Source organism: Trichechus manatus, unplaced genomic scaffold (assembly GCF_000243295.1).
Source record: "Trichechus manatus latirostris isolate Lorelei unplaced genomic scaffold, TriManLat1.0 scaffold00019, whole genome shotgun sequence".
In the NCBI taxonomy this organism is placed as follows: domain Eukaryota; kingdom Metazoa; phylum Chordata; class Mammalia; order Sirenia; family Trichechidae; genus Trichechus; species Trichechus manatus.
In genome coordinates this window covers 12,278,116-12,300,991 of record NW_004443955.1, presented here as the reverse complement: position 1 = coordinate 12,300,991, position 22,876 = coordinate 12,278,116, and the positions used below count along the sequence as shown (strand labels likewise).

At 49.4% G+C, this 22,876-nt stretch overlaps 1 protein-coding gene across 1 annotated transcript in view; it reads left to right on the top strand.

Moving 5' to 3' along the window:
* The window catches only part of ALDH1A3 (aldehyde dehydrogenase 1 family member A3), a 49,382-nt gene that overhangs the window by 17,318 nt on the left and 9,188 nt on the right, over nucleotides 1–22,876 (top strand). Inside the window, exons 4-10 of the mRNA XM_004372646.1 lie at nucleotides 4,697–4,826; nucleotides 5,123–5,184; nucleotides 8,494–8,622; nucleotides 10,421–10,534; nucleotides 14,328–14,430; nucleotides 17,625–17,809; nucleotides 22,404–22,568. Of these exons, the coding sequence (XP_004372703.1) occupies nucleotides 4,697–4,826; nucleotides 5,123–5,184; nucleotides 8,494–8,622; nucleotides 10,421–10,534; nucleotides 14,328–14,430; nucleotides 17,625–17,809; nucleotides 22,404–22,568 (888 nt within the window). The remainder of the gene's footprint in view (nucleotides 1–4,696; nucleotides 4,827–5,122; nucleotides 5,185–8,493; nucleotides 8,623–10,420; nucleotides 10,535–14,327; nucleotides 14,431–17,624; nucleotides 17,810–22,403; nucleotides 22,569–22,876) is intronic.

Sequence of the window (22,876 nt, the reverse complement as noted above, 5' to 3'; positions counted from 1 at the left end):
CCCCACCCCACCATCAGCCCAGGGCAGGGGAGGGAACTCGGTGGAGGGCGCTGGCTTTGAGGCGGTGAGTCTGTTCCGTTCTTCCAGGTTGTAGCTCTCCGGCCATATCTCGGTACTACTTGTACATGTCTGTACTTAACGTTTGTCTTTATAGTAACTCCCTTTTAAAATCAGATTTCACCTTCCCATGAGTGACAGTAGTCATGAAATCACAGGTTTAATGTGCCAGTTGTTGTCTTCCTAATACTTGTTCAAATAAATACCACCACTTCACAGAAAAAATTGTCCCTGTATCAGCTAAAACAATCCCCTGTATCACCCCTGAACTGAGTACTGGTAAGTGTGTGTAGAGTGGTAGTAAGCGTAGGATAACCTGGTTATAGGAAGCCTCAAAATATGAAAGACCTGGGTTCAGATCCCAGCTCTGCCACTGACTTACTCTGTGACTTTGGACAAGTTGCTTAACTTCTCTGTGTAGTGTCACTAATAAACGTATCTAAGTGTTGAGAGAATGATATGTTTAAAATCCTGGAGAGATTTAATAGGCACTAAATAGGTGATAGCTAGTATTAGTAATAGTAATCGTAATGATGCTATCCTAGGTTCTGACTCCAGCTACATGCCCGCCTGGCTGGTGGTTTCTAGGCATCTTAGTTCCTCAGCTGTGAAATAGGGAGATTAATTCAGCTCACCCCATGAGGTTGGGTCCCTTCCATGGGATGGGGCTGCCAAGGCATTTATAAGCTGTAAATGTGTTATTTAATGGGATCCTCAGACCTTCCTTTGGTCTTGAGGTAGGTGACCAGAGATGCCTCGAGGGCCTTTGCAGCCTGCTCATCCAGACCTGGCTTAGCTCAGACTCCTCCTTAAAACTCACTACCAACTTTGAGGCCCAGTTCACAGAGACGAAATCTTTTCAGCCTCAGATCTGGAAACCTGGTTCTCTCCTTTCTTGATCTGATTTTGAGAATGAGCAATACAGTGACTATCCCGTTAAAGAACGTGGTTAGCAAGGAAACTGAAATTGCTTTTGTCCTGGAATTTGTTTCTTAGGGGTCAAGGGTTGCGGTCTGACCTCACCTTGAGGAGCTCTTGGGTTCTGCTGTCAGGTGCTTTCCTCTAAGGGTGCTCCTTCCTCCCGCCTTTGCCAATCCTGTGTGGACTGGTAGCCCGAATCAGGATGAGGGTAGCACCCGCCCAGACTAAACGCTGTCTCCACAGAGCCTTTGGCTTCTTCCTGCCACAAAAGCCAGCCTCAACTCTCAAGCTTCCAGACAGGCTTTTTCAAAAACATTTCTGTTTTCACCCGGCATGAGCTCATCCGTCTGCAATGTCCGTGAGGACTAATAACAAACGGCAGAAGATGCGCCCTGGGCACCCTCCCCACCCTGTCCTGCAGTGTCAGTACCATCTTAGGAAACAGCATCGAGAAGCCACCTTCCTGCCACCGTCTTCCGAAAGCAGGAGAGCTGGAGGAGCGCTGGACTCACCCTAACACCTCCATCCCACCACCTGGACCTCGTGCCCACAAGAATGCAGACCCAGCTCTCTGCCACAACCAGAAAGAGGACAAGAGAATGCTGGCAAATGCGGTTTTGAAAACCCCTGACCACATCACAGGGCAGTATGCCCCACTCCCCACCTTCATATGGTTCTTGCGTTTTCACCCCAGAAAGTGCTTCCTTGGTCGTGTTCTCAGGCTGGGCCGTGGTTCCCACAGAGCTGGGTGTTTATTTCTGTGTCGGTGCTTGGGAACAGATGTGGGGGGATCGGCAGCTCTGGACTGCTCTCCCTTGGTGGGCCCCCTGGTTCCAGGTTTGAGCTCTTAGGTTATCATTTGGGGGACTCTCAAAGAGGGGTCCTCACTGTTTGCTCTCCGACTTGAGCCCCATTCTGAGCCCCCTCATTTTAAGCCACGGCCATGCAGTGCGCAGCTTTCTGTACACTTTTCCTTCATTCTTCAGAATCTGAGGGCTGTGATGTATGCATTTGTCAGCAAGTACTTTTTTTTTAATGTTAAAGGAAATAAAGTAGGAGTGACTGTGGTTTACTTATGGTTGAGCCACGGCCGCGTTTTCAGAGGTGGATGCTCCAAACAGTAGCTAACGCTTGGTTTCTCAGGTTCAGCTCCATGTCCTTCTGCAGTGTTTTTTTTTTAAAGAACTTCCTTTCTAAACCTATTGTGACCTGAATTTTGCTTAGACAGATTCCATAAATCCAACCTGCCAGATTCATGTTGTCACTCCAGTAAGCAAACATGCCTGAGTTAATAATAAAAAATAGCCAATGCTTACATGTGCCAGGCCTGTAGCAGGCACTTGACCTGTAGTATTTATTATCCCACTTCACAGATGAGGAAACTGAGGCCCAGAAGTTAGTTTACCCATTGAAAGGTGGTGAGCCAGGACTGGAGGCAGCAGTCGGCTCCACACCCTGCACTCACCTACAGTGCTCGCTGCAGTCCTCTGCCCTTCTCTCCCTTGTCCCATCCAGAAAAGGGCAGAGAGCAGCTGTGGGTTCCAGTGACAGATACACAGATATTGCCTGGAGTAGCCCAGTCTTATTGGCTTATTTGCAATTGTTAGGTTTCTCCTGAGAAAAGAAAAGTTCAAACCTGGAATGTAAATCAATAGGACCCCAAAGTACAGCATATTGTATGTCAAATTGGCCTGACCTGGCCCCAGGTAGCATCTTCTGAGGGTGGGATGCATCATGGACCCAGGTCAGCCTGTCATCTTTAGCAACTCACAGCCCTGTTCCTTGGTGTCCCCAGATGAAGACTGCCAAGCACCTGTCTGGTGCCTAAAGGGAAGATGATAATACTCAGCAGAGCTATTACCATTTTCATTTTTAACGCTTACATAGCACTTCCAATGGGCAGGCACTGTTGTTAGTGCTTTAAGGATATGGACTCATTTAACCCTCACAATAACTCTATGAGGCAACCAGTTGCTGTTGAGTCGACTTCGACTTATGTTGACCCCATGTGTCTCAGAGTAGAACTGTTCTCCATAAGGTTTTCAGTGGCTGATTTTTCCGAAATAGATTGCTAGGCCTTTCTTCCGAAGCATCTCTGGGTAGACTCGAACCTCTAAACTTTCTGTTAGCAGCTGAGTGCGTTAACCATTTGCACCACCCAGGGACTCCTGAGGTAGGCACTATTATTATCCTCATTTTACAGATGAGGAGACTGAGGCAGGGAGAGGCTCAGAGAGCTGCCCAAGACCACTCGGCTAAGGTCCATGGAAAGCCATCTCCTCGTGTTTAGAGAATACTCGTCTCAGACCTGAAGAAAAAGTCAAGCAGAGAACGCCAGCACCCAGCGTTGCTGTCCTGGAGCATGTCCAGTTGCGAGTGTGGGGTGACAGCAGCCCACAGGCGGTCCTGTGCTACCTGGAGGTCGAAGGCTGACTCAGGGCGACCTTGGACAAGTCACTGGGTTCTGTTAACCTTGGTTTCCCTATTCTAAAGGGGAATCATGGTGTCACACTCAGCACGGAGCACTGGCAAACATGAGCTGAGATGGGTCTGGGTGCACTGTGAATTAAAGCCTCGCCCACGCAGTGGCCTTTCTCCTTTTAGACCATCCTCCCGGTCCGTTGATGCTGCTACAAGAGTCCAGCCCTAGGCTATGTGTCAGGGCGGCCACTTCCTGCTGCAAGGGGTGACTGGCAGGTTCAGGGCTGGGCACACTGGGACTGCTTGTCTGGAGACAAAGGGGCTCTCTTAGACCCGGGCTGGACATGGAAAAAGAATCCTGCCATTGAGCGCCATTATCCAATCCCCCCTGGGTAATCACCTCTCTCCCTCACGACCAGGGAATCTCGGCTCCGTTCCCACACTGTGTCCGGCCTTTGCAGCGCAGATGGGGAGGGGCGTGTCTCTGTGCTATGGCGCAGCCCCTGTGGGCTCTGTTGCTCTTTCCATGGCCAGCCTGGCAAAGAAGGAAGAGCCGCTGTCTTCCTGGGCTCTTTCATGGGAGACATGATGGTCCTGAGAAGCCCTCACTCTAGCCACCCACGCCAGCTCACCCCTGAGTCTTCCTGGGAACGCACAAGCCTGCAGGACCAGGGCACCTTGTTGAGCCATTGCTGCTCCCGTTGGAAGATCAAATGCTGAAGCACATTCCTTCCAGTCAGCCCGCATCTGAGCGGTGCCCAGAGGCTCCTGTAACCCGTACCCGCACCATGCCTCCGCCCAGCTCTAGGTGTTTTGAGATACCAGCAGTCCTTGCCAATCTGGGACAGATCTCATTTAAGTTTTGTTGTTGTTGGTTTCCCGGGAGTCGGCTCCGACTCCCGGCCACGTTGTATGTAACAGAATGAAGCGTTGCCCTGTCCTTCATCGTCTTCATGATCGTTGGTGTGTTTGAGTCCGTTGTTGTGACTGTGGTATCACTCCATCTCATGCAGGATTTCTCTCATTATTGCTGACCCTCTACTTTACCAACCATGATGTCCTTTTCTAGATCGGTCTTTCCTGCTGACATATCCAAAGGAAGCGAGCCGAAGTCTTGCCATTCTCACTTCTAAGTTTGGTGTCTTACTTTTTGAAGAGACACATATGACTGTGAGGTCCACAGAACAATGTCCAAGGGCAAGTTCTCTCCCCTCCCTACCCCGCCCTCGACAGCCTGACGGTTAAAAAGAAAAGAAAGTGGTGCCTGAGCGGGTGGATTTTCCTTTCGTTATTGCAGACCTTAGAAACGATGGACACGGGGAAGCCATTCCTTCACGCCTTTTTCATCGACCTGGAGGGCTGCATAAAAACCCTCCGGTACTTTGCAGGGTGGGCGGACAAGATACAGGGCAGGACCATCCCCACAGGTAAGCCACAGCAGGACTCTGCCTCGTTGGGTGGCTCTTCTGGGGCTCTGCCTTCCCCTCACCCCAGGGCACGCTTCCCAACCCCAAATGGACATGACACTGGGCTGGTTCTGCTTCTTTCTAATGAGTTTTACTTTTCAATTTGAGTTAGAATCACTTCTTTGTGTCATGGGCAAGAGGTGGAGTTGACACCCTGTGGGCCTCTCGGTTTCTTTCCTGTCTTTTTACTATGTACTTATGGTTCGTAACCTAGGTTAATGTGAATGTCCTGTTCTCCCTGTTGGCCTCTCTTCCAGATGACAACGTAGTGTGCTTCACCAGGCATGAACCCATAGGCGTGTGCGGGGCCATCACTCCCGTGAGTATGGCAGCTTTTCTAAACAGATTCTAAATAAACCCCGTCCCCTCCCCCAGGAACTTTGGAACCAGTTTCTACTGTTTGATTCAATTGCACCAGCATTAATTGAGCATTTTCTCGGTGGCATGGAGCTTGGGGCTTGAGGGATATGGAGCTGACTTAGACCCCACCCCTGCTCTCAAGGGGCCAGTTTGGGAAGTGCAGTGGAATTAGAGCTGAGGATGAAGAGGGGACCCTGAGCCTCAGCAGGAAACCCTAAAATAATTCCTGATATCATTTAACAGAGCGCACAGGGCCCACGTCTGAGTCCAGCTGGAGAGGTCAGAAAGGCCAGTACCCCTAGGGAGATGGTCTCTTAACTGGGCCTTGAAGGGTAAGAAAGACGTGTTCTGCAGGAAAAAGGGTTTTCCAAGCAGCAGGACTGTATGGAGAAGGAGCAGAAGTGCCTGGGTGACTGGGAAGGGATGGCAGGTAAAGGGGCAGGGCCAGAGCTTAGAGGGGAGCAGCGAGAAAGAGGGGGAGCACCCATGTCAGGGGGTGTGGCCTGGGCTGCCGAGGGCTGGGACATTGCCCACTTGGCAGGGGAGCTGTGCAGGTGCCTGGGGAAGGTCGAGATGCTGCCGCGTGTTTGGGGCAGGGGCTGGTGAGCTGGCCATGTGAAGAGTGAGCTGGGAAAGGGCTCTGTGGGGAAGGAGAACATGGTGCCTTCAGCAGACGTGTGTGAGCACCCCCACGTGCCAGGTGTGGGGTCAGGGCTCTGAAGACACTGAAGGGAAAGGGCCCAGCCAGTTAGGAGGGTGAGGGGGGAGTCCACACCTAGAGAAGGGACAGGAGAGGAGCCGCTTAGGGACGAGCAGAGGTGTGGGTCTGAAAGCTTCTCATGAGGTAGATTTGCTAGAGTTTAATGGCTAATCGGGTGCTGGGGGGTGAGTCTTGGCTGGAATTGGGTGGATGGTATTGCCGACTGGTGAGATGGGGAAGCGGGTTGGGTAGGGTGATGGGGGACAGTGAAAGTAATTCTGGGCAGTGAAGTAGAGGCGCCAGTGGAACAGCCAAGCAGAGGATCGGTCTTGGTCTTCTAGTGCTACAGTAACAAAATACCACAAAGTGAGTGACTTTAAAGAACAGAACTTGATCATCTCACAGTTGAGAAGGTTGGAAGTCTGGATTCAGGGCTTCAGCAGGGCTGTTCTGTCTGTGTTGGCTCTCCGAGAAGATCTGCCTTGTCTCTTCCAGTGTCTGGTAGCCCTAGGCAGCCCAGGCTTTTCCTGGCATTCTGTGGCTTTTAGATATATTTTCACCTGGCATCTGTTTCCCCCGTGTGACTCTGTCCCTGTGTCTGTTCTCCCCTTTTATAAGACGCCACTCAGAAGGGATGAGGACCACCCTGCTTTGGTATGACCTTGTAACTTAACTGATCCCGAAAGAAAAACCCTATATCCAAACAAGGTCACATTCACCAGTACAGGGGTTAGGACATCAGCGTATCTTTTGGAGGGACATAATTCAATCAATAACAGAGTTTCACTGGACATTTGCACATTTGGGTCTGGGATGCAAAAGAGAGGGCAGGGCTGGAACTCCCCACTGACAACGATCAGGCCAGAGGGGCTCCTGTCCATCCGATGGGTGAGGCAGTTGGGTGGGGGCAGGGGATTGCCCAAGGAGGGGAGTAGATTACAGAGTGAGAAGAGAAGAGGAACAGGAAACCATCCAGGGTCAGCAGCATCCCAGTGCATGGAATGTATCTCCAGAGACTGTGGTCCATGGGGTCACATCCTAATTAGGAAGTAAATAAAACAAGGACTGAAAAGCACCTCTTGGATTTGCTCACTGAGAGCACCTTGAGGGGAGTTTCAGGTGCAGTGGGAGCCACAGTGCTGGGCAGGTGGGTGTAGCTCTTCTAAGAAGTCAGGATGAGAAAGAGAGAAGAGAGTTTCTAGAAGAGTTAGAGGCCAAGGGCAGGTTGTGTGTTTGCTTGTAGGATGGGAGATGATGGTGTTTATGAGCTAAGGAGCTAGGGTTGGGGAAGAAGAAGGGACCCCGAACCCTAATAAAGAACCCTAAAATAATTACTGATATCATATAACGGGGAATCCGTGGGTGGTACAAATGGTTAATGTGCTGGGCTGCTAATTAAAAGACTGGTGGTTCAGATCCACTCACAGGCACCTCAGAAGAAAGGCCTGGCAATCTACTTCCAAAAAATCAACCATTGAAAACCCTGTGGAGTACAGTTCTACTCTGGCACACATGGGGCCGTCGACTCGATGGCAGCTGATCAGTCACTGGTTATTGTTTAACAGAGCACATGGACCCTTGGAAACAGGGCTGTCATCTTTGTTGTCTAGCGGTAGGAACTGCAGGCAGAGCTGGGGGGGTGGGGGAGAAATGCACGTGGGGGGAGGCTGCCAACTGTCCCATGAGGAGGCCATCTTTAGTTGGCCCTGTGGGGCTGGCATTGTGGATTAGCTTCTCTATTTGGCCTCCTTGGAGCATAAGGAGACAAACAGATTCTTTTGGGGAGGTTGAGGGATAGTTAGAATCAAGCAAACTGCTTCTCTTGGAAATTCTGTGCTTCATCCTGTCTCATCAAAGCCGACATTGTAAGCAGCATGGAGCAGACAGGACATGAGCATGGCTTGAATCCTGGCTTTGTCGCCTGCCAGCTTGTGACCTTGAGCAAATGACCTCACCTTTCCGTTCCCTTGTCTGTAAATGGGCATGATAATAGTATACCTCATAAAGGTTTGTAGGCAGCAAATGAGTTCATTTTTTGTAAAGTTCTTAGAATAGCGCCTGGCATATAGTGAGCACTCGGTGAGTGTTAGGGCTTGTTCTTTTTAATACCACAGTGATTTCAGAATGCTTGCTTCTGTCGTTGAAGGATGAGAAAAAGCATTTCCTAAAGTGCATTTCACCAAACACCAGTTCAGTGAGGGGTTAGTATGTATTTTGTAAGGAGAGAAAACGATCCTGTGGTATCCAAGTTTAGGAGAGGTGGGTCTTGTTCCTGCAGGACTTTCCAGAGCCTTTAATATGCTCATAGCATTGTAAACCTCCAAGACGGGAAGCCAGTGTTCATACAGCAGAATCCTCTTTGCAAAGACTACCTATTAACATCTCCTAGAATGCAGTTTGGGAAGTGCTGGGCAGGAATACGGTACTGATCGTTGTATACTCCTACGTTACCCTTTATACCCCAAACCTAGACCATGAAAGCAAACATCCTCCGTGGAGGTGTTGCTGGGCATCTGCGACTGGGCAGAGGTGGATCCGGACCCCCAGACGCTGTGTGTTCTGTTGCAGTGGAACTTCCCCTTGCTGATGCTGGTGTGGAAGCTGGCGCCCGCCCTCTGCTGTGGGAACACCGTGGTCGTGAAGCCGGCTGAGCAGACTCCCCTCACCGCCCTTTATCTCGGCTCTCTGATCAAAGAGGTAAGACATGCAAAAAGAAAATATTATGTGTTCTTGATAACAGTCCCACTCCCAGGAACCAGGCCACTGCCGCAAGATAAAGCCGCCCTGTCGAACCGCCCCGTGTGCGGTGGGGCCAGCCTGTTCACGGTTGAGTGGGACGGGAATGGCTCCCAAGTTTTGCTTGGCAGCTGTAGTCTTTTTCTCCTCTCTGTGGTCGCTGAACTAGAAGAAACTCCATCCCTCCCCGTGATCCTAATGAGAACACTTAACTCTTATTATGGGGCCAAACCTAGGGTTTAGGACCAAATGTTTTCTCTAGAGAATGTGCAGGAGGGTTACCCGAGAGGGAACCACATATTTGGGAGGTTCGCTGGGCTTTGCATTGGTGGGGTATAAAATGGTCCCTTTTTCTCCTGGAAGTGAAGTGGCTGCAGTAGTGCATGCTTATACCGGCACCTCCTCCCCAGGGTTCTCTGCTCACAGGCAACTGTCTTCTCCCTTGGGGCAGCCATCTCCCAGACACACTGGGCAACATATTTTAGTCATTCTGTCTCCAGCTTGTATGTGGCAAAGATTTAGAAAAAAGAGATAGAACGAAGAGGGATGGGAGAAAAGATGCATTCATTTCCTGTCCCAGCTGGGTTAGTATGATCGGGGGCACACCTTCTAGCCCTTTATTGCTTGGATGCACGGTTGGAACAGCCAGCCATTGACCGGTTTCCTTGTACTGGTGTTGGAGGACGTGATTAATTCACACTGATTTGACTCACGACCTCTAAAATCACTGCTGCTGAAAGTACAGTGTCTAGAAAAACTGAACACTCAAGCACTGTGTCCTAAGAGCTTGACTTTCTAAAAAAATGTGTATAAGTACGTCACTGGAAATGGGAAGCAGAGCATGTCCCCACAAATGAAGCTCCTTTACTTTGTGGCGTACTCAGTTAATAAAGAGGCCTAGTATACGCAGGGCTCAGGGCCATGAATGTGAAAATCAAAGAAGTAGCACTGCCTACCTTCTGGAAGGAGTCCCTGGGTGGTGCAGTTAACACACTCGGCTGCTAACGGAAAGGCTGGAGGTTCGAATCCGCCCAGAGTGCTTCCAAAGAAAGGCCTGGGGATCTACTTCTGAAAAATCAGCCATTGGAAACCCTGTGGAGCACAGTTTACTCTGACACACATGGGGTCGCTATGAGTCAGGGTCAACTCCACAGGAACTGGTACTGGTATTTTCCAGAAGGGACGGTTCTGGAGTGTTATGGTTTGAACAAGTGCAGAACTTTGAGGGGGTAATGTATTATGGCCACTTGGAAAAATCAATGGGGCAGATTAAAAAATAAAAATGGAAGCTTGGGAAGGATATATTTCAGTGTCTTTGAGTGTTGGGGGCTGTGACCAAAGGTACCTTCCGCTGCCCCACAATGGTGCTCTGCTATGAGAGGGGTGCTGCCATCTTGTGACCTCGCTGCCTGCCTGCTCACAGACACTTCTGGGGTTGGAAGCACTGCCTAGCAGGAGGGTGTGTGCCTCCCCCTGGTTCAACCTGCACATGGGGTGGGAGGGGGGCAGAGCAGGAGACAAGCCCTTCAGGAGCCCTGAACCAAGACAGCTCCAGGGTGCCTGACCCGGGCAGAGTCAGGGTCCACAGCTGACTGGTGTCTGGGTCATGGGGTGGGTGCGTTGCCCGGGCTCAGGCTTCCTAGGGGGGATGCTGCTCTGCTCAGTGACATCCGAGGCCAGGGTCTCTTGGCCCACACGTGGCATGTGGCCGCCATTTATCTGTCCCCTTCCTCTGACCACCATCTCTATTTCTCCCCAGGTTGGGTTCCCTCCAGGCGTGGTGAACATTGTGACAGGGTTTGGGCCCACAGTGGGAGCTGCCATTTCTTCTCACCCTCAAATCGACAAGATAGCCTTCACTGGGTCCACAGAGGTAAGCCCTTCTCACAGGCTGCTGACAGAAGTGACAGTCACTAGATTACTTGAGAGTCATGAACTTTTCCTCTGAGAGGCTAAAATACAATTTTTTTCCTTCTAAATTGGTCCACTTTTTAGTACATAAAACCAAAAATATACCAAACCCATTGCCATTGAGTTGATTCCGACTCACAGCAACCCTACAGGACAGAGTAGAACTGCCCCATAGGGTTTCCAAGGAGCAGCTGGTGGATTCAAACTGCTGACCTTTTGGTTAGCAGCCGAGCTCTTAACCAGTGTACCACCAGGGCTCCTTTCAGTACAGAACAACCAGTAAAAAAAGTCACTGGTCCAGTTTTCAAACTAAATAAATACCTAACAGAACACAGATGCCTGAGAAGAAAAGATTGATAGATAAGATAAAATAAGAATGTAAGACATCTTATGGCAAACAGCATCATAATCAAGATTAAAAGATAAGTAACAAGAGGGGAGAAAAGCAGTTGTTATTATGCCGGCCGTTCTCTGAAGGTATAATAGTCTTCATATGAGAAGCACTCCTGCAAATCAATGAAACTCAATGGTGGGAAAATGGGCAACTCCAAGAAGAGGGACACTGAATGACCAGTAAGCTTAACCTAGTTCATTGGTAATCAGGAAAAGGCAAGTTCAAATGGAAATTGGAGCTCTGCTTTTGCATTAGGTTGGCAAGAACTGAAATCTGGTGGTATCGAGAATACGGGGAAACAGGCACTCGCCTACGTTGCTCCTAAGATGGAGGGCAGCTTGGCTGCACAGATCAAAAATGTAAAACGGTGAAACCTGACTCAGAATTCCATTCTGAAGAAACTACTTAGAGAAATAATCTCATGAGCATTTAAGGACATATTTTCCAGTATGTTAGGTCTATTCTATAAAATATTTTGCAGCTATTACAATAAGCGGTGTGTGGAATTCTAACAAGGAAAGCTGTCCATGATCTATTGTTGAAGCACTAAAAAGCAAACTGTAGGAAAAGTATATACAATAGGATTCCGTTAGAAAAAGAGTGTTTGTGTGTGTGTGTGTGTAAACTGGCTAGAAGGATTCCTAAGAAATATTACCCTGGCTTCGCCAGCCACCTCTGGGCCTGCTCCTGGGGCAGGGTGAGAGAAGACAAAGACTTTCACCCTTAAATTCACACACATCTGTATGTGGAATTATTTTTAATGAGAATGTACTTGTTGTGCACTTAAAAAAGAAAAGGATAAATCCCCCGATACAATTGGTGTCCCCCAATTCCTTCCTAGCTTAGTCCATCCAGGAGCCTGCACCCCTTCCGTGGCCCCAGTGGAACCGTGCTGCCGCTGCCCTGCTCTGACAAGCCAGGCTGGGTGTCTTAGAGATGGGGAGTCAGAATCAGGTTCCCAGCTACAGCCAGTGTATCACATGCATGGGCATTAAAGTAGCAACGAGAAATTCAAACCACAATGAGATACCACTTCACACCCAGTAGGATGACTGTTATCAGAAAAATGGAAAATAACAAGTGTTGGTGAGGATGTGGAGAAAATGGAAACCTTGTACATTGCTGATGGGATTGTAACATGCTGCAGCCACTGTGGACAACAGCTCCTCAAAAAGTTAAACATTAGAATTAGTTATATGACCCAGCAATTCCAGTCCTAGGTATATACCCAAGAGACATGACAGCAAGGACTCAGACAGATACAGGTACACACAGGTTCACTGCAGCATGATTCGCAGCAGCCAGTGGGTAGAAACAACCCAGCGTCCATCAACAAATGAATGGATGAACAGAATGCGGTATATTCATACAATGGAACGTTATTCAGCCTTCAAGAGAAATGAAGTCCTGATACATGCTACAACTTGGATGAGCCTTGAAAACATTACGCTGAGTGAAATAATTAAGACGCAAAAGGATAAATACTGTATGGGCCCACTTATATGAAATATCTGGAATAGACAATGCATAGAGATGGAAGTTTATTCGTGGATAGCAAGGGACTTGGGGAGCATAGGGAGTTCTTGCTGAATGGGCACTGAGTTTCTGTTTGGGGTGATGAAAGGGTTTTAGAAATAAAGAGTGGTGATGGTTGCACAGCATTGTGGGTGTGAATAATGCCACTGAGTCTCTACTTAAAAATGGTTCAAGTGGTAAACATTTTGTTACCTATATTTTTACCACCATCAAATTTTTTAAAGATAACCTAGTGGTGCTCGGCACACTGAACCCATCAGCAGCTCCACATCTAGCCCTGGAGATAGAGGTAGAGAGTCGCATGGCGTGGCTTCTGCCCTCCAGCTGCTCCTGAGGCTGTCTCGGTCCTCGCCCAGCATCCAAATGGCCCTCTCCCCTCCCCTTGCCAGGCTTCTCTGCAGAGGCTTCTAAATCCTCCAGGTGGCTGTAGGGCTGCCCATGGGTCCAGCCGGGTGGTAGCTCCCTCGGCAGCCAATGCCATGGGTAAGAACGTGGCTTCTGTGGCACCAGGGATTTCCCCACCCAGCCAGCATCTCTGTAACAGGGATGTTTTTCTACAGCTGTAAACCCCTCAGCATCACCAGTAAACCTCGAGCCTGTGGCCAGCTTGTCTGGCTTTTGTTGTTCTCCTTGGAGACAGACATTGTCACTGTCAATCTGTTCCAGACTCATTCAGGCCATCACCCGTGAGCTTGCTGATTTGTAAAATGCACTCACACCTTACCAACCAGTGGCCATTGAGTGGACTCCGCCTCATGGTGACCCTACATGTGTCAGAGTAGAACTGTGATCCATAGGGTTTTCAATGCCGGATTTTTCAGAAGTATATTGCCAGGCCTTTCTCCCGAGGCATCTCTGGGTAGGTTCGAACCTCTAACCTTTTGGTTAGCAGCTGAGCCTGTTAATGGTTTGCACCACCCAGGGACTCCAGACTCACACCTTAGTGCTGCAGAAACAGCATCTGACTTGAATAGAGCAGCCCTGCCTCTTCTTGCTAGGTGTCTGGCTCTAGCCTCGGTGTCCACATCTGTAGAACAAGAGGATTTGAGGGGGCCCTTTCCGAGACCCTTGTTAGCTCTGGAGTTCCTGGCTCCTGGCTTTACTGTTTGCCCAGGGTCGATCAGAGTGCCATTTGGGCCAACCCTACCATCTAGTGGTGCTTCCGGTGCTAGGAGAGGCCCCTCTAGGTACACTTGAGAGGCTGAGCACTACCGTTTGCTGAGCAGTTCTTCTGTCACTTCATTGGGCCCCAATCCTTTCTCTCCCCGTTTTGTGTTTTCGGAGAATTGGTTCCTTCCTCTAACACTTGGAAGTCCCCTTAGATTGTACCAAAGAGCCACACAGGCAGGCTCACTTCCCTGCTGGACTGCCAGAATCTCCCTGTTAGAATTTCAGATGTTGCTGGGGAAGAGCTGCCCCTTGGTATCCTTGAGCCCTGTATCTGGCTAGTGGGACCAGGTGGGTGGCTAGGACAGGTGATTCTGGACTCAGGAGCTCCTGGGCAGAGGGTGGCAGCAGCAATGGCCACTCTGTCACTGGCCAGCTGTGTGGCCTGTGGTGAATCACCTGGTCTTCCTGGACTCCCATCCCACACCTATAAGTGGAGCGGACAGAACCAAGGATTCCAGAGAATGGAAGTCTAACCTGTGAGCAGATGTGGGGAGAGGCCTGGGGAGCGGAGTGGCGGCACAGGGTCATGGGAGCCTGGGAAGGGACGGAGTGGCCCTGGACATGTGGCTATGCCACCAGCTTGTCCAGAACATTCGCTGATGCGAACATTTGGGCCAAGTTCAAGGTTTAATCTTGCCTGTTTTTTATCCTAAAGGTTGGAAAGCTAGTTAAAGAGGCCGCCTCCCGGAGCAATCTGAAGAGGGTGACGCTGGAGCTTGGGGGCAAAAACCCATGTATTGTGTGTGCGGACGCTGACCGTGAGTCCTCCATTCTGAGCTCTGCTGGGCCTTGGGGGTCCATAAACCTCTTCCTCTCCCTGTGTGCCTCTCAGTTGCCCAAATTCGGAACCACTTGAGAGACACACACACTGGGTATGTTTTTCCACCTGGGGTCATCCTGTCTGCATCCCCCCGCCATAAGTAGTCAGATAGAGATCAAAATGCTAGCTCTATGGCAGATAAAACGCTGCTCCAGAGGAGGATATGGCTTAGGTGGCCGCCAGTATGGCTTAGGTGGCCGCCAGAGGGCTGCCTGTTTCTGCCCCTCACGATTAAGTTTACCTTCCCCGGCCCTGTGGAGCTGGGGGCACGAGGAGCAGGTGCGGTTTCTTCTCCAGAGTCACCTGGGGGGCTGGGGAGGCAGGCGGGAGTATGGCAGTGGGGAGAAGGGAGGTGCTCCATGCTAATGAGCATTAATTATTCTATCTCTCAAGTCAGTAATGCCCTATAGTGTAGCTTTCAGGTGCTCCAAAGAGCTGAGATGTTTCTTCCTTCTTTGCTTCCAAAACCAGTTGGCATAGACTCAATGCCGACTCGTGGCCACCCCATGTGTGGCAGAGTAGAACTGTGCTCCCTAGGATTTTAAATGGCTGATTTTTTGGAAGTAGATCACCAGGCCTTTCTTCTGAGGCACCTCTGGATGGACCTGAACCTCCCACCTTTCTCTTAACCATTTGCACTACCTCCTTTGTCTCAGGCCTGCCAAATCAGAGGTGGGCAGTAAAAATATCCCTTGGTCTGGAGTACTAGCCTCTCCTCCCACCACCTCTCCTTGGAAAAGTAGCCCTGTCTGGTAACTGGAAGGCAGCTGGTGTCTTGCCAGAGCAGCATGACGCAATATTAAAATATATGCTATTGTTGGCTGCTACGTCCAGAAGAGGGAAGAAGGGGCCGCACTGAGCGTTCATTCACCTGCTGACAGGGTCAGCTATCCAGAACTGTGACCTCCAGAGTACTAGAAGTACTTTGCCCCCGCCTGCCCACTAGTCCCAGAAATTCCTTTCCTGTAGAATAAAGCCTCCCATTCCATACTCAGATAAGGTTGGAATTGCAAATACCTCTGAGAAAAATGACCCTGGCACAAGTTCTCACTACGGTGTAAATGACTGATATCAGTTCCTTTCCTTGGAGCTGACTTTCAGTGAGAGAGTGTACTGAGAGAGGAAACAAGCTCGGGAGCAGGAAGACAGGAAAGCTGGGAGTGAGAATGGACCGCCCACTCCTTGCCTGAGTTGGTGCTCCCTTGTGGAGCACGTTAGTGTTGCTAAGGTTTCTGGAGCTGCGTGGAGCAGTTCTGGGCGTCCCCCACTGTGACCTACATTTGGAGTCAGGAGCCAGGACCCCTGTTTTGTGTTCTTGTGCCACCACTTCTGGGTGCCACATCTGCCCCTCAGGTCATCACTTCTCCTGCCAGTGAGGAGGACTGCAGCCCAAGCATAGGACTTCTGTTCGGGGCTGGTTTCACCAGGAGCCATAAAGACGCCCTGGAGCCATCCTACTCCTCATCTGGGCAGTGCCAGTGCACGAAATTAAATCCCAACATAAGTGGCATCCCAGACATGATATCAATTGCAATGCCACTATTCCCCGCCACTGCAGCCGCCACTCTGCTCCCAGTGGCATGCAGGAAATTAATTCATTCTCTTGAAGGAGGGGCAATTTAAGTTGGCACCAGGCTGCAGAGAGGGTCGGGAGGCGCAGGAGGGGGCAAGAACTTGATGATGCTCTCCTAGCACCTTACACACCTTGCCGTGGGGGCTCTTGCCTTTGCTTCATGCTAACAGAAGCTGCATTTCTCCAGCAAGTGTTAGGGGGCCGGGGGGGAAGGTGGAGGAGTGAAGGAGTGCTGAAAAACTGGCCATTGATTGAGCACTGGAAGCCCCCGTGTAAATGTGAGCGGCATCCAGTTACCATTCTTACCCATATCCTCACAGATCTTACTTAATCAGCACCCTACTATCCTGGGTTTTGCAACTGGTTTTAATTAAATGTCTGCTCTACAATTGATATTCAGCTCTGCTCAGCCATAATAAGTGCTTTTATTTTTATTTATTTTTTTTAGGGTTTTCAAATTTTTTTTTAAAACTTTTTATGGTACTTTAGATAAAGGTTTACAGAACAAATAGTTTCTCATTAAACAGTCAGTACACATATTGTTTTATAACATTGGTTAACAACCCCACAACATGTCAACACTCTCCCTTTTCAACCTTGGAAGACCTTTGTTTTTTTTGTTGGGGGTGGGGTGAAAATATACATAGGCAAAGTTACACCATTTCAAAAGGTGCTTTTATTTTTTTAATCATTTTAAGTCATACATGGAGCCCTGGTGGCATAGTGATTAAGAACTCAATTGCTAACCAAAACGTCAGCAGTTCGAATCCACCAGCCACTCCTTGGAAACCCTATGGAGCAGTTCTACTCTGTCCTTAGGGTCGCTATGAGTCAGAATTGACTTGACGGCAATGGGTGGGTACATGGTGTTATGTTATTTAATAAGACCTTTCTTTCACTCAAGATAGGAAATTTGGGGCTCCTTTAAAAGTTCTATCCAATTGGCCTACATCAGTACTTGGAAAGTTTGTTCAAAACATTTTTGTTGTTAGTTGGCCCCAACTCATGGTGACCCCATGCACAACAGGATTGGATCATTGGATCATAGGGTTTTCATTGGCTGGCTTTATGGAAGTAGATCACCAGGACTTTCTTCCTAGTCTATCTTAGCTGGAATCTCTGCTAAAACTTGTCCAGCATCATAGCGATACACAAGCCTCCACTGACAGATGGGTGGTGGCTGCACATGAGGTGCATTGGCTGAGACTGGAACCCAGGTCCCCCACATGGAAGGCGAGAATTCTACCACTGAACCACCACTGCATTAGTCCTCCAGAAAAGGGGATGGGGGTCCTCCATGGGCAAGTGACAGTGGGGAATGCTACAACTCTGTGTGCTCATTAGCACATTAAAGATACTGACAAGTCCTGCAGTCAGGGATATAACCCTAAACTTGGTTGACCTGAAAATCCTTTTTCCATCCTCTCTGCAAAATAATGAGAACAAAATTAATCTCTGAAATGCAGCCTTTTGGGGGCCAGCTTTCTTTCCTGGGCGATTAGAGTTGCAGCTGCCACCAGCCCTGCTTTCTTGACTCACCGGCTTCCTCCCACCTGCAGTGGACTTGGCCGTGGAGTGTGCCCATCAGGGCGTGTTCTTTAACCAGGGCCAGTGCTGCACAGCGGCCTCCAGGGTCTTCGTGGAGGAGCAGATCTACACCGAGTTTGTCCGGCGCAGCGTGGAGTACACCAAGAAGCGGCCTGTCGGAGACCCCTTCGATGCCAGAACCGAGCAGGGGCCCCAGGTAACCGACTGACAGGTCTGACCCCAAGGTGCCTGGCTGGGGGCTGGTGTGCTGCGATTTTATGGCCCCTCGAAGGGAAGGGGCACTGACTCGCCCCACCCGTGAGGCTTGGTTTAGATGCCCATCGAGGGTGCAGTCCCTTGGGTCTCTGTGGTGTTGATGAAACGGTGCTAGGTGCATGGAGGCGCTCAGCTCTCTGCAGGTACACAGAGCACAGGACCTCAGGAGGGGGGAGCCCCCTAGTTCATAGCACCATCTGCCTTCACCCTCCAGCGCTCTCACCTTCTTCTGGCCCACCCCCAACCTCGGGACAGAGCCTCAGGCAGAACCTGGCTTCCTGGATGGGCTCCCTAAAGAAGGGTGTTAGAAACCCTCCTTAGCCAGGAAGGGAGGCCCTGGGCTCATGGCCCACCAGTCCCGCAGGGCTGAAAAGTCGCAGAGTGAAGGCAGAGGCCCTGGACCCCATGTGACTCTGAAACCAAAGGATCCTGGATGTAGGTCAGGGAGGCATCTCTGGGCAGTAGGAACATGTCTCTGGAGGCCTGGTTGGGAGAGCCAGGGGCTGGAGGAAAATGATCTTAACCAGCGGGCTTCATCACCTCTTAAAAGGGCACATCCTGTATCACTTTCTTGCTAATTATGAAGTAAAGCAGATGGATAAATATTTAAAAGAGGGCAGCCTGACCATCGCATGCATTACTGAAATGGAGCATGACAGCAACCCACTGTGCTTTTAGCCAAAGTTCTCCCCAGCCATGGAGATCCAAGTCATGTGTCTGTGAGTCCTTGGGGAGAGCTTGCCTCTTGCCCACTGCCTCTGTTTGCATGGGGAGCTGTGGCTCCAGGTGCAGATATGGCTCCGTGACTTTGCAAAAGCCCCCAAAATCTTCCTAAGCCTCAGTTTCTTCATCTGGAGGTTGCGAATATAGGAATAGTATGAGAATTTCATGGCACTTAGTAGATACTCAATACAGGGTAGTTTTTATTTTTAAAAGGGGAGCATATAAATGACCGAGGCTCCCTGATCTAGGTAGTAATGAATGACTGCGCATGACTTCAGGTCCTGTCTATCAGGTCTTGCTTACCTGTCTTGTGTGGATGCTGGAGCTGGTGGAGAGTAGAGGACCACGTGGAAGAGGGTTGCTTTTCTGGCGGCAGTGCCAGCCCTTCCCCAGCCTCCATGCCCTGTGTCTCTGATGCCACGTGGCCCCGCGGAGGAACACCTCCACTGTCGCCAACATTCCTCACCCCAGTCACTGCCTGCCCGGCCTTTGCTCCAAACCCAGTGGCCGTGGTTGACTTTCAGATCCAAACGCAAACATGATCGCAAGTCATTATCAAATCCTCTATGATTTTAAGGCTAATCCAGAATTGATGGGAAATATGTGAGACTATCCCTATACTAAGGAAACTCTCTTCCTCCATCATTATTTGCAAGTCTCTATCCAAAGCTCCAGTCTTGAATTTTGAAGCCAGATACTCCAATCTCTCCCCAAAGAGCAGAGCCAAGCAGAATGGGTGTTGATTTCATCAATGCTTTTGATGCTGCTGCTGAAAGTCCTCGTGAAAGCTCACTTAAGCCGTCTAACCTCAGAATATTATTTTAGGACACTGTTGGATTTCTTCCCCTTCAAAGTGCTTTTTCATCTACGGTAATAACATTTTGCTCTGGGAGGCCTTACAGCTGTCTAAATAGCCCCGTCTGTCTCATGCCTGTAAAACAGCTAGCTGACCTAGATCCGTGTCCACTGGAGGCAAGCTACTCTCTGGAACTCTCCAAAGCCATTCCGGTTTATTTGGCAACTGAGCAACAAGGCACATAAACATTATGCAAACCACCTGGTGGAGTCTGGCGTCCACCCTGTCCAGCCGAGAGCGCAGCCTTCAGGCCCAGTCCCTAGGGGACCGTATTTTTCGGTTTCTGGGGCTGTGCCCTGCGGCGTCATCTCACATCCTGGCAGCTTCCTCTTCCTGCACAGAAGGCACCAGCTGAAATTTAATGGCGGAGTCCTAGATTTAAACAATATGTTCCTACAGACTCCCCAGGGAGAGCTTAGGATGTGTAGGGTTTCCACTGGGGGCCTAGCACTGCCGGAAGAACGGACAGACGCTGCGGCCTGGCCGTGCAGGGGAGATGAGGTCAGCAGCCACCCGGGACATATCACCTGTAGTTTGATGAAGCCCCTCAAACTCTTCCGCCTCCAGGGAGGAGGGGGAGGCTCAGCAACACCTGGAACATTTAACCCAAGACTTGGTTCACCCAGGGAGAAGTGGAGAGAGCCTTGGGGTATTACTGGATCTATTACAGTTGCTTTATTATTTTTTCATTTTTTGAGTGGAAGTACATTCACTTGGATCAAAAGAACAAAATGCGTAACAAGGAATATAGTGAAAAGGCTCCCTCTCACCCCCATCCCATACACTGGTTCTTACTGCCCCCGCCCCTCCCCGGATAGCTCAGTTTCTCAGATATCCTTCCAGAGTTTCTTTGTGTGTATACAAACAAATATGAATGTGTACACTTATTTAAGCCATTATTTTTAGGCAGAACATACTGTGATATCTATACCATTTTGCACCTTGTTTTTGTCCCTTAACAAGAAACTGGAAGAACTTTCCATACCAGTCCACAGGAACCTTCCTCATTCTCTTCCACATGCCCATAGGAGTCCATGCATGAATCTGCCATAATTTATTTAAGCAGGCATCTTCTGAGGACATGTGCATGTGTGTGCTGCCACACACCATGCCACAGCGAGCACATAATGTTACACACATGCAAGGAAACTCCCAGGACGGGGTCTCCAAAGTGGGATTGCTGAGTGGGACACAGGTGTGTGCCAGATTACCTTCTTCTGAGGATGAGCCGATGTATGCCCCTCCAACAAGGTCTTAGCTTGTCTGTTTCTCCAGCCTTCCAAACAGAATATGCAATCAACCTTTTGGATTTTTCCCCATCCAATAGTTAAAAATGGTATCTCGTTTTGTTTTAATATGCATATATCTCTTACAATTAGTAAAGGTGGAACATCTTATCATATGTTGAAAAGTCATTTGCATTTCCTTTTCTATCAACCATGCATTTCCTTTGCATATATTGTCGGTCATTTTTCTTGTCGATTCTAGAAATGTATGTCTAGGTACACACTAGCGAGATTAGCTCTATTTCTACGATAGGGCTTGTCAATCTTTTTTTCCCAGTTGGTTGTATGGCCGTTTGGCTTTGCTTATGATGTTTTCGCCCTTTTTTTCTTTTTCATACTCAAACGTATCAACCTTTTCTTTTTCGACTTCTGGATTTTGAGTTACGGAAGGGCCACCAGCACTCCCAGATGGCAGAGACATTCTCCCACAGGAAAGAGCTTGAAAACATTATGGTTTCACTTTTCACAGTTAGATCTTTGCTCTATCTGGAATTTATCTTGGTGTAAGATGTGAGGTGGAGATCCAGCCCAGTATTTTTAAACCGGATCCACGTTCTTTAAGATGACTGGGCAAGCGCTCCTCAGAGGCAGACAATTAATTATCCAAATGTACCATTGCGTTTTGCTTATTTTTTCCTTTAAAATTATTTAAATGACACCAGTTTTTTTATCTAAATTCTCTGCTACAGTAAACCTATCCAAGCTCTGTCTCTCCCAGCCAAAGAGGAGGGGACCCCGTTAACAGGGTCATGGTGGAGAACAGGGCTCCCATGGATTTCTGGAAGAAGGGTCAGTGAGGGGAGGGGGGTAACAGGAAGAGCACTTCTGCCTTTGAAAAGAGTCTCCTAAAAAGGGGTACCCTTTCAACAGCTGCTTAGGTACCATGTCCACCAGCCAGGTGCCAGGCCAGTGGTATAGGACAAACTCCAGCCAGAGTGATCCTTAGACAAGATAGCAAAAGGTGGAACCTTTCTCCTGAGCTCGTTTCCCACTAGTGAAGGAGCAGCCCCTCCAGCCCACCTTAGGGGGCTTCCAGGAGTGCTGAGGAATGTGATCAGCGTTCCTGCTCACTCCCCTGTTCTACCATGAACAGACAGTTCTGGTAATTGTTACCCTGATTCACAGAAGGCAGATGAGCAGGGCACAGGGGTGCCAGATAAAACACAGGACTCCCAGTTAGATTCGAATTTCAGATAAATAACAAATATATTTTTAGTATAAGTACATCCCAAATATTGCTTGGGACATATTTAAGCTACAAAGTCATTTGTTGTGTATCCGAAGTTCAAATTTAATGCAGCATCCTGCATTTTTATTTGCTAAATCTGGCAACCCTAGCTGGACACAAAGAATCAGGAAAGCAGAAAATGTGATCAATTTAGATCTCATTTCACCTACAGATGGGCTTAACAGAGAGAAGGGGCATCGGACATATGAACAAATCGCAAACCTGGAGAGGATGAGAATAGCACATCTCCCCATCTCTCCCCTGCTCCAGAGAGCCTGGATCAGAGGGGTATTTGCATACAAAGAACATTTGTTACATGGGTTATGACTTGGCGAGTACTGTCAGGGTAGGACGGCTGACGATTTTGAAGGCTTTGAGAATATAAAATGGCAACCATTGCCCTCAAGGAACTCGAGTTCTACTTCCTGTTTGTGTTTTGCAGATTGATCAAAAGCAGTTTGATAAAATCCTCGATCTGATTGAGAGTGGGAAGAAGGAAGGCGCCAAGCTGGAATGTGGGGGTTCAGCCATGGAAGACAGGGGCCTCTTCATCAAACCCACTGTCTTCTCAGAAGTGACCGACAACATGCGGATTGCCAAGGAGGAGGTACATGGGGGCTTCAGCAACAGCTACTGGCCATGGGGGCGGCGGGCTGAGCTGGGGCCGGACCTTTCAAACAGGACTTCTTCTCAAGGGCCCAAGGGTCCCAGAACTCTTCGTGAGGGGAGGAGTTTTCTTTTTCTTGTGGCCTTTACCATCTCCTTTGGGAGCTTTAGGGAAGCCATCTTGCCCCCCTGCCCGTGGCGAACACTGAGAACTGTATGGCAGTTACGGAGTCTGTCAGAACCCCCCCACCCCGCCGTCATTTCCACACAGCGCCCACCCTGCCCTCGTTTCCACACAGCGCCCACCTC